At 38.8% G+C, this 12,886-nt stretch overlaps 1 protein-coding gene across 1 annotated transcript in view; it reads left to right on the top strand.

Moving 5' to 3' along the window:
* KCNQ5 (potassium voltage-gated channel subfamily Q member 5) overlaps positions 1-12,886 on the top strand; it is a 295,778-nt gene that overhangs the window by 202,323 nt on the left and 80,569 nt on the right. Inside the window, exon 2 of the mRNA XM_074819752.1 lies at positions 1,539-1,629. Coding sequence (XP_074675853.1) covers positions 1,539-1,629 — 91 coding nt within the window. The remainder of the gene's footprint in view (positions 1-1,538; positions 1,630-12,886) is intronic.

The following is a 12,886-nucleotide window of genomic DNA, read 5'->3' as shown; positions in this document are numbered from 1 at the left end:
AACATGTGGTTGGGTTTCATTGCCACAAGAGCACACTGCTGAAGGATGTTCAACTTGGTCACCAGAAACACCCATACACACCCATACACTTTTCTTAAAATCTGCTTTCTATGTCTTCAGAATTATTGTGTTGATTAATAGAAACATCATATTGAAGAGCACATGCACCCTCTACATAGATGAGTAATTTCTATGCTTTTTCCCTTTGTCCCTGGAAGAGAACTGAGTCCCTTTTGTATCAGGAAGGAGCCATTTTTACTTTCTTGTAGATTCATATGTGCATTAATTACAATACCTATTCATGTTGGGTTACATGAGTAACCCAACTGCTAACAAGAGTCCCAGCAATTCAGACAAAAGCTAAAGGCCTGCCCTTTGTTTGTTGCCCAGCATGACTGGCAAGTGTTTTAAGAAGAAAATTAGGAAAACATTGATACAATCCATTATTATTATTACTTGCAAAATCCATTGCAAGAATTTAAAACACAGAACATGCACTACTTTGCACTCATTCAGTATGCTGCCTGGCTGCTGATTAGTCAGTCCATGGGTAAAATGAACTTCTCTTCTGATCTGCTTCACAGACGGTTTCACCAGCACAGTATTATTAATTTTGATGAAGTACTACAATGGGAGAGGATATTCCTTATCATCCATAGTATTGGCCTCAGAGCATTACCAGCTCTGCAGGCTCATGTCTGCAAACACCACACGTGCAGTATGCTATAAGGATCAGACATGAGATATGCAAGAATTTCTGTGGTGATACCTGCATCTTCCTTGCAAAGAGATTTAGCAGTGTGTTGATGCTCTGCTTTGCATGTGTGTATTCATCAATACCATGAAACATGAAAGCTCATGCAAGCTCAAAATTGCGGTCATGTTTTCCCAATTGTAGTTGCACAACTTGTGTAAGACTTTCTTAATTCACTCCTTTGTTTTAACATCTTCAATGGATTGTATGATATTAAGTTTGTTCCCAGAATGGAGCCTGTTCATTTAAGGCAGTGATGCCGTAACTCAACTACTTCTTGGCTTCTGGTAGTTTGTACATGGAAGTTTGTTGCTCAGAAGGAAGTTGTTTCAGATGGGCAGTTAGGTGCAATATGTATCTCAGCTCTTCAGTAAGCTTATACAGCAGATATTTCTTGTCAGTTGTGGGAGCAATGATTTTTCAGACTGGGGAGGGGACTCTCCCATTGGTGATCTTTCTTTAAAGCCGCTAAGAATATCTGGACTGCATAAAAGTTAAGGATTGTGATACCAAAAGTAGTGTCTGTGTATATTGGGTCATTTCTCTAAAAAATCTTTTCTTGTGTTTGTTTCTGTTAATTCTACCATTGCTCTTCAGAAGCATATGGATTTAGTAACACACTATTTAATGTCCTTAATGAACTTAGTAGTGGTTGAATTCCCTTCTATTAATGAAGACTATTCACCAAGAGTCCTCTATTAATGTTGGTGAAGTAGGATCAATATAGATACTGGGTCAGGGTTCTGAAAAATATTAACAATTATTAATATTCTTTCTTTTTCAGTTTTCTCCTTGTGTTTGGTTGCTTGATTTTGTCCGTGTTTTCTACTATTCCTGAGCACACAAAACTTGCCTCTGGTTGTCTCTTCATTTTGGTAAGTGAAACTTCTAAATACAAGACAGTTTTATAGATAATTTTATATACACTCAAATCCTCTCCCTCACCACAGAGAAAACAGTATAATTCCTGAATGCTTTAAGAAACCAGACTTTTCATCAGAATGATGAAAGAATAATAAAATAGAGGATTCCACCATCTTTTTCTTTAAAAACAGGTTAGATGATTGTATGAAAGTGTTAATAAAGTACTGTATTGCATCCCCTTCTTTGCTTGAGAATTGCTGTGGTTTATAAGTGACAGTTTTTCTACTGCATTTTGTCAGGGACTGAGAATGAAAGACCTTTGATACTGCTGCTACCATTTATAAAGTCAGGATGTAGTAAGAGGCACTTATACTTAAAATAGGAAATAATTGTGGTATCTTAGATACCAATTGGTGCTAGCTATTGGTAGATACTGACATTTTAGTGGCAGTTGCTGCAGTAGGATGTGGTAGTTTCATTATTTCTTCATAATACAAGCTTTTGTATTATGTTTATCTCTCCTTTTTCCCTTCTGAGGTAGATACAAATGGCTTTAATCCCTAAAAGTGCTTAACATTTTTAATGCATTGTGTGGACGCCACTTTATTCATCTGCTTCTTGATGGGCCATTTAGTGCTGCGAGTGATGGCCTGAGGATAAGCAGTAGTGATCATTAAAATGTCACTATATACCCAGAGTTACCATGGTTATTTCAGTTCCATGTATACAGCGGACTGTGGCTCGTTAGGTAGTGCCTGGGGTGAAGTAACTGTTGACAAGTGCCAACATTTTAATTGTCATCACTGTGTATATCCAAAAGCCCTGGTCTTCAGAACAGCTCCTTAATTAATTATGGCGTGAGCAGACCAATAAGCATAATTATGGCGTATGCTATGTCTTTACAGCACAATGTGCCACTGCATCAAGATGCCTGAACTAAACGTCCAGAGCTGGCTAGGTGCAGATGTGTGGTGTTCTGCTCCATCTGATGGTTTCTTAGCTGGGCTAATTAGAGAGACCTGTGCTAAATGTGGTATTTTGCTTCCTAGCCATATTAGCACTTTTTCTTTTTCTGAAGAAAAGATCAGATGGCGTTAAAACAGCTAAAAGTAATCAGATTTAATCCTACACTTATACCTAGTCCCATTATTTACATATCTGAACAACACTTTGTAAATGGAAGTTTGTTTGAATGTTCTGCAACTAGTTATATTATTGCAATTACTACACTAACTGCTAAGATTTTCTGGTATAGAAAACAGGAAAATTTGATTAGTCTGAAAATACCCTACTTCTAATAGCAGGTGGTTTTGTGACAAGTAATCTGTTTCCCTGTATACTTATGCGAATTGATTGTAGAAATGCCATTTGTTCTGGCATAAAATATGCATTTCCCATGAGCCACACGTTTGTTGATTGTGTTGATATGCTTACCGCCACTGATTCCTCAGCTGGCTGATAAACACATTCCCTGTGCTCTGCCATGGCTCTCCCAGAAGCCTGAATGTGGAGAAGCTCTGTGAAGTCCTGGGTTTGGTCCCACCACTGGGCAGAGTTGTGGTGAGCTCTGCTAGCTGATACACCAGTACTTGTAGAGGGGTCCATCAGTGGAGCGGAGCTGCTCAGGCTCTGCGACAGGACACTGCAGCACCTTCTGCTACTGCAGCTTCAAAGGTGGACTTTGTTCGTCTTAACGGTTCTGACTGTACATCCTATGGCATCCTCTGAACACAGAAGTGGCCTTAAGGAGGAAGAAGGTGGATGGTTAATCCTTGAAGCATCAGTACTAGCCTGGTCCAACATTTCTATGCTATAGTCTAGTGTGTTCAGCAAACCCTTGGCAGGAATAAATCTAGTGATGACGAGTTTTACAGCTTCTGCTGTGGATCTCTAATGGAGAAAAATATAAACACAGCAGAGTATGAAGTTCCAGAAGCAGACTAAAGCTGACTGGTTTATTCCAGTTTGCTGGTGCATGATTTGCTGCTTCTCTGCATACTGAATCATTAGCTGATATTGCCAATGTTATCAACAGCATGCTTTTGCAACCACAATACATTTCTACATTAACTCAGGAGCAGTTGTTTTGACTGTGCCAACACATAGCTGCAGTCACTGGAGGTTTCGCAACCTTTTCCTTGCAGTGTTTCACACAACTCTTACAAATGTGTCATTTAGTAGAGACAGTTGTATTAACTATCAGAAATCTGGTTTAATACTGTTTTGCTTTATGCTCGAGATGGGAGATATATGTTTACTTTCTAATGAAGTACCATACAAATACCACAATCCGTAGAGCTGCCTGCTGGATTTCTGTGAACTGTTTGCTTTGCAGATGTATTCCAGATGGTCCCCCCTACAGCCATGTTAATTGGCTAAAAAGCTAGTGTAATGTTCCTTCAACTTAAAACCTGAGCTGCTGCCTGCACTGGCACCTGTGGCTTTTGACATATTGCAGCTATTCATAATTACACAGGGAGGTTAAAAAGGAAAGTGTAGATGAGGTGAGCAAACCTTTCCTTCCTTCTCAGAATGGTCAGAGGAGCTGAGAAGATTACTGTTCTGCAATCAGTCAATTCCATTTATCTCCCCCAGCCTCACCTTGCAAGGGCACGGAAAACCTCTCTCCTAATCACTGCGTCCAAAATACTCTCTCAGAAAAATACAGCAGTGTACAATAGCTCAAAGTAAATCATTGTTTAGGAAAGCAGTGTTAGCTGAGGGTTTCTGAGCATCAGCAGAGGTTAATGGACTTGTCTGGACTGCAGAAATGCCTGAACTCCGCTCCCAGAGCCGACATAAACCTGCCCCACTGTGTCATGCCGTACCCAGCCAGGGCTTCACTTCTGGCATCTGCACAAATACTACTGTGTTCCTAGGCATCTTCTACTTATCAGGGGGCCTGTCAAGGGAAACACATTTAATATTTGATTTTTATGCTTAAAATGAAAGTCCTGCAGATAAGTGCATGTTACATACAGCAATGTTTTATTGTTACATCAGTAATTAATTTGGTTAGATTTTTGTCCAGAAGTAATAAGCCTAACCAGGGGGAGAGCAACAGCTAAAACTCCATATACCTACAATGATAATTATGCTTTAGCCTCATCTGTGCACACAACTTCTGGCACTCAAGTTGTAGCAGTGATATATCCCAGACAGACAGTAGAATAAAATCTACTCAACATCAAAAAAACCACAAGCAGCTTAAGAATCCAACTAACACAGCAAGAAAATAATCTTTGGTGTATTGCTGATCTCCTACAAGTACGTTTGCTGGCACTTTATCAAATAATAAACACAAGGGAAGTAAAACTTAGGCTGGGAACGCAAAATCAAATCTTTTTGGGAAGATAGCCAAGAAGGAATATATCTGGAACTGGAGGTCATTCACTTTCATTACCAAACCCTCTATATTTTAAGATCATTTTCAACTAAAGCTCTGTGAATAACTGTTCACTTCTGTTTGTTTCCTGTCAATTCAAAAAAATAAATAAAATAATTTGAGTTGATGCACAACGATTCGGCAAATCAGAAAGTCCAAAAAAAGTCTTGGATTAAATGTTTCATTTGACCTGGCATAAAATTTAGGCCATTTTAAAACTTTTGGCTTACAAGTAAAATTGAGTCTGTAGGAAAGAAATGGCATTTTTATTTGAAATGACAACGCATTCAATTTTTTTCATCATTTTCATTTTAAACAAAGTGGAGAGATTGCAAAGCTCATGAATTTCTGCAGGACTGGTTTTGTCAAATCTGGTTTGTGTTTTTCTCTGGAAAAGGCTGGGGTAGAAGGCTGTATGCAGTTCTGTGGGACAAGGGCCTCTGAAAATGTACTCTAGGAACACATTCTTCAAGCAGAAATATCTCCCAAAGACATAAAACCACACAGTGTGCAGTAGATGAGGCTAGCTTCTACATGTACTGTGGTCACTTATATGGATCCAAAAGGAGAGTCTAGTAAGTGCTTCTAGCAATTAAGATCTTTCTAACATTCCTTCCTTCTCTAACATTTTCCCCTAAAAGAAACACAGAAAGAGGGTAAACACTGATTAAAAAACATGGGGTATATCTGCCCCATAGCAAGCAAGCACGTATTCAATTTGTCTCTGCTCCAGAAGGGTGAATCCATCCACAGAGATGTAATCCTATAAATCCGCTACAAAATTTTAAAGCTGGGCAGAGTGGATTTAAAAAAAAAAAGGGAGATGGATAGTGGTCAGTTCAAAAAAGTAGCATTTTCAGTTTAGATTTTTTTGTCCCAGAACTTGAATCCTCTTGCAATTCTTGGATAAAAGACCACCAGACCTGAGCAGAGGACTGGATGGATGGCTCTGTAGGGCCAGCTAACAATGCATAAAAGGAGAAACGAATGATCTTAAGAGATTTCAATTATAGATACATGTATAACAAAGACGGAAGGGTATAGACCATGCGTTATTGCAGTTCTGTTGCAGTTTTCTCTCTTCCAAGAGAAACAGATGAACTGATCCCTCAGCTAAAAAATCAGTATTTTTCAAGTTTGCTAGAGCTTATCATAACTCAGAATCAGTGTTTCTCCACAAATACTTATTTCCAATTTTTTTTTTCTACCCAAATCAAAGCAAGGTTTTGAAATTTCAAAATTTCTGCATAGGAATCTCTGAAAAATTACGTGTGTTAGACATACAAAACTAACATTATCAAAGATGTAATAAGAGAGGGGAATGTAATGTTGATAAGGTCTCCCCCTGGTTAGGCTTATTATTTCTGGACAAAAATCTAACCAAATTAGTTACTGATGTAACAATAAAACATTGCTGTATGTTGATAAGCCTTCATGTTTTCAGTCTTGCTTGGATTCAAATACACTAATATTGTAATAAGGTGATAACATGAGCATAAAACAATTCAAGCATGTCATAATAAAATACCTGTTAGGTTTGAAGGAAAACAGTCATAGAATCATAGAATGGTTTGGGTTGGAAGGGACCTTGAAGGTCATCTAGTTCCAACCCCCCTGCCACGGGCAGGGACACCTCCCACTAGACCAGGTTGCTCAAAGCCCCGTCCAACCTGGCCTTGAACACTTCCAGGGAGGGGGCAGCCACAGCTTCTCTGGGCAACCTGTTCCAGTGTCTCACCACCCTCACAGGAAAGAATTGCTTCCTCATATCCAAATCTACCCTCTTTCAGTTTAAAATCATTACCCTTCGTCCTATCACTACACTCCCTGATAAAGAGTCTCCCCCATCTTTCCTGTAGGCCCCCTTTAAGTACTGGAAGGCCGCTATAAGATCTCTCTGGAGCCTTCTCTTCTCCAGGCTGAACAACCCCAACTCTCTCAGCCTGTCTTCATAGGGAAGTGCTTCAGCCCTCTGATCATCTTCATGGTCTCCTCTGGACCCGCTTGAGCAGGTCCATGTCCTTCTTATGTTGGGGGCCCTAGAGCTGGACACAGTACTGCAGGTGGGGTCTCACGAGAGCAGAGTAGAGGGGCAGAATCCACTCCCTCAACCTGTTGGTCACACTTCTCTTGTTGTAGCCCAGGATACAGTTGGCTTTCTGGGCTGCGAGTGCACATTGCTGGCTCATAGTCAGTTTTCCATCCACTAATACCCCCAAGTCCTTCTCCTCAGGGGTGCTCTCAATCCTCTCATCGCCCAGCCTGTATCTGTGCTTGGGATTGCCCTGGCCCATGTGCAGGACCTTGCACTTGGCCTTGTTGAACTTCGTGAAGTTTGCACAGGCCCATCTCTCAAGCCTGTCAAGATCTCTCTGGATGACACCCCTTCCCTCCAGCATGTCAACCACACCTCATCTTACCACATCAAAATAAATAATTTCATCTCTTTGCTGATTAAATTGATACTTTCCTATTATGTATACTGATTTCATCAAATCAGAGCTGACTTATTATAAAAATTTGGACCAGATCTCATTACAATTGCTTGGTAATCTTTGTGTGCAAACAGAGCAGACTTCCCATTGTAAATGTAAGTGCTGGTTGCAGTTTTCTGAAACTAACAGTTATTAGAAGGAAGTCTGATAAGGCAAAAATGTAAATGAAAAGGTGAAGTTATTTAAAAACATATCAGTAGATGTCCCCAAAGCTGTAGTTCTTCTGCCAGAAGGCAGCGTTGGCACTCCCAACAACCAACAAAGCTCTAAAACAAACAAGCACACACTGTAGCTATGAAGAGAGATCAAAGTAATAATAAAAAATATTTCATAACAAAGGAACATGACACTGCACATAAAACTGTAAAGGTATCTATGAAAAAATCTATTGCCAACAGTGCCAAAGATTATAATATACACTTCAAACACTTTAGAGAATAAAGATGTCTTGATACCAGCATGTCTATTATTGATATGTTTCTGGGATGGATTACATTTTCAGTAATGTTTTGTCCTTTCTATTCTTTTATTGTTCTGCATTAAGCAGGAATAACCTTTGTAAAGAGAAGAATGAAAAATCACACATTGAATGGAATCATTTTTCCTTTGTAATTAAAAAATGCAATATATTATAATTCTACTGGGAAAGCTTAAATGGGTTTGATGACTAAAGATGACTAAAACAGCATTATTATACGTGATCTGCAATCAGGGCAAAGAAAAATCTCATAACTGAATCACTTAAAGAAGGTAGGATAACTGTGAATGGTTACCTCGAGTGCTACAGCATTCAACAGCAAATGCAGTAGAAGGCAAGAGAGAGTTTCAGAGTTGCTGCCAGAGCATTTCTCAGGCAGACAGAACTACCAACCAGTTACATTCCAACAAGAAATCTCCATTTACTGTGCAATGTTAAGATCAGTGGAGTTGCCACAAGTCAATGGCTGCTGGATGAAATTCTATCCATGAAATTATTTTCCATTCCCTCTGAATGAGTGGGTGGTACTGTGCAATGAAGATGGATAGAAATAGCAAACCCACAAGCAGTGTTAGATGTAACACAGCTCACGACCTGGTACAATTTTAACATTAAAATGACTAACCTTTAGTAAGAAAGCCAGTGTTGATTTTTTAAGTAGCTACATTATACTCTTTTATATTCTTATCTATTCCTATATGAGCTGTCACTTAGCTTGTCACTTGTACATGACATTATATGGCTATACACAGAAAGTCAGGAGAGAAGATACCAGTACTGTGAACAATCAGTTTCTGATTCCCTTTGTTTCCTAACACAGGGAGGACTAGTATTCAAAGGTGGAGAGCATACTCTTAAGTGGGAAAGGACCATCCATAGGGACCACTTTGTCTAGAGGAACACACAACCTCTAGGAGGATTTTGAGATTGAGTGGAAAATGAGGAGGATTAGATGTTAGTGATGGGGTGTCAGGATTCAGATTAATAGGGATATAATTCTCTGAGGAGGGAAAAGCACAGCTCCTTTTAGGCTAATCACTGCATTGTGCTAAAGAACCAAACCAGCTGTGCTTGACCTCTTTTAAGGACAAACAAGCAACACTCCTTGCACAACTGCTCTTCCATGACATGTCTTCCTTCTTGTTTTATCAGTTTAAGTGATAACAAGGTAGCATGGGAAACCATTCCCAGGTCATAAGTGTAACATTTTCCGCAGATGTAGATTTGTAATAGTTTATGCTAGACTCTGCAGTATTGAATTTTATTGGCTTCACGCCAGAGTTTGATAAGGATCCAAACTTGTTATATGGAGAGTAAGAGCTACCTCCTTAAAACAGGCAACAGTTTAGATTGCAACAGAAAAAATGGGTAGATGTCAAACTCTCTATCAGAAGTTCAGACCTGACCCTTGTTAGGGAAATACTGATTTGCCAAATGGAAATGCAGAATATGTCTCGAGTGGAAAGCCAAAGTACATGGTTATAAATAATATGGAAGGAAAAAGTCTACAAAACACTAAATGTCAAAAGGAAAAGGATGCTGAAATAGACAGAACATCAGTGATATGAAAGCTGTTTGGAAACCTTGAGAACACCCACCATCTGAGTAACACAGAAACCGTAATCCAGTCAGTCACTTTGCACAGATGTGACAAAGCAAAGCATGCAAAGACATAGCTTGCTACAGTCAAAATGTGAACTTTCCTCAAGTGAAGAAAGAAGTCTGTTCACAAGATTCAGTTTAAAAACTGCAAAGTTAAGCAAATAAGTATCAAAATACAGGCAAATATAAAAAATATCTGTAAGTATCCAGAGCAGACATACCTATAAAACAAAAATCCAAAGAGAGTTTAAAATGTAACTGATGGTAAATACACAAACACTGAAACTAAGTCCAGTCCTGAAGACCGTGAACTGTGAGTAAGCTACAAAGATGAATTAGCAAAATCAGTACTGTCCATTTTAAACTTGTAGGCTTCCACTGAGTGCCTAAGGAAAGTGTGTATGTCATAGACAGGATAATAACTTTGGTATAAAATCTGAACCAGACAGGAATTGGCTGATTGTACCATATGAAGATATGATCACAGGAAATGAATGTCTCACAAAGATATAGGTATGTTTTTGAGAGGATGTGGAAGGGGTTTGTTCTTTGCTTTTTCCAAGAGACCAAAATTCCATAAACCTTGAAAAAAGATAATAGGAAAAGCTGCAAAAAAAATCAGAAAATGGCATAATTTGTGAAACACAAGACTTGGTATACTGGCTCTCAGAGTCTAGTTACTGGACTAAAAATAGGGGACCAAGTCAACTTTTTCACTGAACCTAAGGAACTGAAAAAAAAATTGTAAAAAAAGACTTGTTCAAGTAACAGAAATGTTTGGTGAGATGACAGAAGTTAGTATCTTCAAGAAACTAAATGCATAAGTGGGATTTTGGCATTCTGGGTAAAGTGCCTTCCAAGTCCAGTTTACTAAAAGTTACCAGTTGTCAGAAATCATTTTCTTAAAATTGCTTTCTGAAAATGTTTGGTACTGGAAACATTGCAGTGTACATCATCCCAGATGCCCATAGGTCTCAGTGGTCAAAACGTACTCCTAGGGAAGCTCTGCTAATGAGCTTTGTGAACTGGGAAGCCTCAAGAAGAAATAACTTAAAATAGCAACAGCAAATCATTTGCAGAGTCTCTAGGAATTAGCAACTCCAAACATGCTAAGACCAAAGAATAGAAGAATGAATATCTCGTCCCGCTCTGCTATACAGCATGTCAAATGTTATCAGTTAATTCACATACATGTGATCAGCCATAACAATTAGCCTAAACCCCTTGCATCAATAAAAAATCATCACGGATGCCAGAGCATAAAAGGATTCAGAGTCTGTACTGGCTTTGACACCCATTCTGCATTTCTTTTGGACACAGCAAAAGATATCAAATTCTTTACAAACATTTCAAAAGGAAGATTTGGGAGCTGTGTTGCTACAGAGACATGTACTTGAATGTCTGCCTGTAACATGTGACATAAAAACATGACTACAGCAGAAGAAAATGCGTGAAGAAATTACAAAGAATATGCAAAGGCCTGGGTACAGCTGTACAGGGCTTCATTGCTTTCAATATGTGGATAATTTTAAAACCAAAATGAGACCATTTACTGCTGATATCTCACTACAGAGAAGGACAATTTGAACAAGTACAAAGCAGGATACAAAAATGTTTGGGAAGTAGAATATTATTCTATAGTGCAAGTTTTATGCCTATCATTTCCTTTCAGGAATTCTCTCAGAAGTGTAGTTGTACCTGACACATAAACAAATGATATGGTGCAAAGCAGTGAGTGCAGATGTCTGGAAAACACCATATTTAAGGGTGATGCTGTATCATAGACACATTGGGTGGCGAAGCCAGCATTTCCCACTGCCACTTTCCCAATTTGAAAAAGGGTTTTCAGTGATCACCAGGGTCTTCCTAGAAGAACCGTGTCCACCAGAAGCCAAAAGGAGTTTTGGGATGTGTTTGCCCACACATGCTCTGACATGGTAATTGCAGTAAGCATGATGGCCAGGAGCACAGCTGCCCAGTGCAGCTGTGTGGCACTCATTCCTGTGGCACCAGCAGATCCTCAGCAGTTGGTCCATGGTGGTGTGAAGTGGGTCTGCTGATCTGGGGAGGCAGGAGGGTGTCTGTACTTCCTTCATGGATGCTGAGGAAGGTTAGCACAGTGTCAGTACTAGCAATTGTGTATTGGGTCTGATATGATAAATACTTGTATTTACTCTGTAAGAGATGATGAAAAACATAATTAGATGGCAGGTACGTAATTCTGGTGCCTGCTTGTACTATCTGATTCAAAACTGGTTTTACTTGACCTAAAAAATCTGGGCTTTTTTCTGTTGTATAAAGAAGCATGACTTGCACATGCCATTTCAAGTAATAAACACAAAAAGCTAAAAGGGAGTACGAGAGCAGAAGTCCTGTATAACATGGTTAATTAAAACTAAGCATATCACTGGGATTTTAATATTACATCAATAAACTTGTAGCTGTGTATTAGTTTAAAAGGCACAGAACTGATTTCTCAATAATATTCTATTAATGTAGAATCAACATGGGAAATCTTAATCATAATTTGGAAAAGGAGTATAGTAAAAGTATCACATTCATTATAAAACTGATAAACGATAAAAAAGTGCATAAATTTCATTTCATGCTTATTGTGTATTGCACTGGGAGCTGAACTGAAGTCTCTGGTTGTGATTTATATGCCACTAATAGGGTCTATTCTGAGTTATGTTTTCTGATTTATGGCCACCTCTCCCACTCTTAAACTGCAGTTGGAAAGAATTGAAACATTAGTTCTTTAAATGTATGTTTGCACATGTAGATATATTTGTTAGTGTTTAGATCAAAGATCTCCCCTTCTAATGCTGAACCAGGAATAACACAAATGTGTTCAGATGATACTATTATTTTAAATTATAAAGCATGCACATATGCATAACTGGTGGTTTTAATCTGGAAACTGGCCACTATGACAGAAGTCTCTAGTCCTACACCAGCTTCTGCATCATACCTATTTAAAGCTCAAACCTTCTTCAGGTTTCTCTAAGACAGACTAGTGTTGTGCTTCCCCTCACATCCCAATAGTATCTGTTTAAAGTGTAGACCCCAACTCTGGTGCTCAGTACTTTGAAGTAGTAGAGGGTTTTTTTGCTTGAGAGAAGGGTGCAGAAGCTGAGGTGTTATGTTCTTTCTTTAATTGAATGAGAAAACAATCTCATCCTCTTTGATGATGAATAATAAAGCATTGCTATTTGAATAGTGTCACCATAAAGAAATTTTGGCAGCTGGTGACATTCTTAAAGCAGTCAGTCATAAATTAAAGGATAAGGAAATGTTTATTCTCCCTC

The sequence above is a fragment of the Strix aluco genome, chromosome 3 (genome assembly GCF_031877795.1).
Source record: "Strix aluco isolate bStrAlu1 chromosome 3, bStrAlu1.hap1, whole genome shotgun sequence".
Classification (NCBI taxonomy): domain Eukaryota; kingdom Metazoa; phylum Chordata; class Aves; order Strigiformes; family Strigidae; genus Strix; species Strix aluco.
Note: the sequence above shows the minus strand (reverse complement) of the source record. Positions and strands in the feature narration are given on the sequence as shown.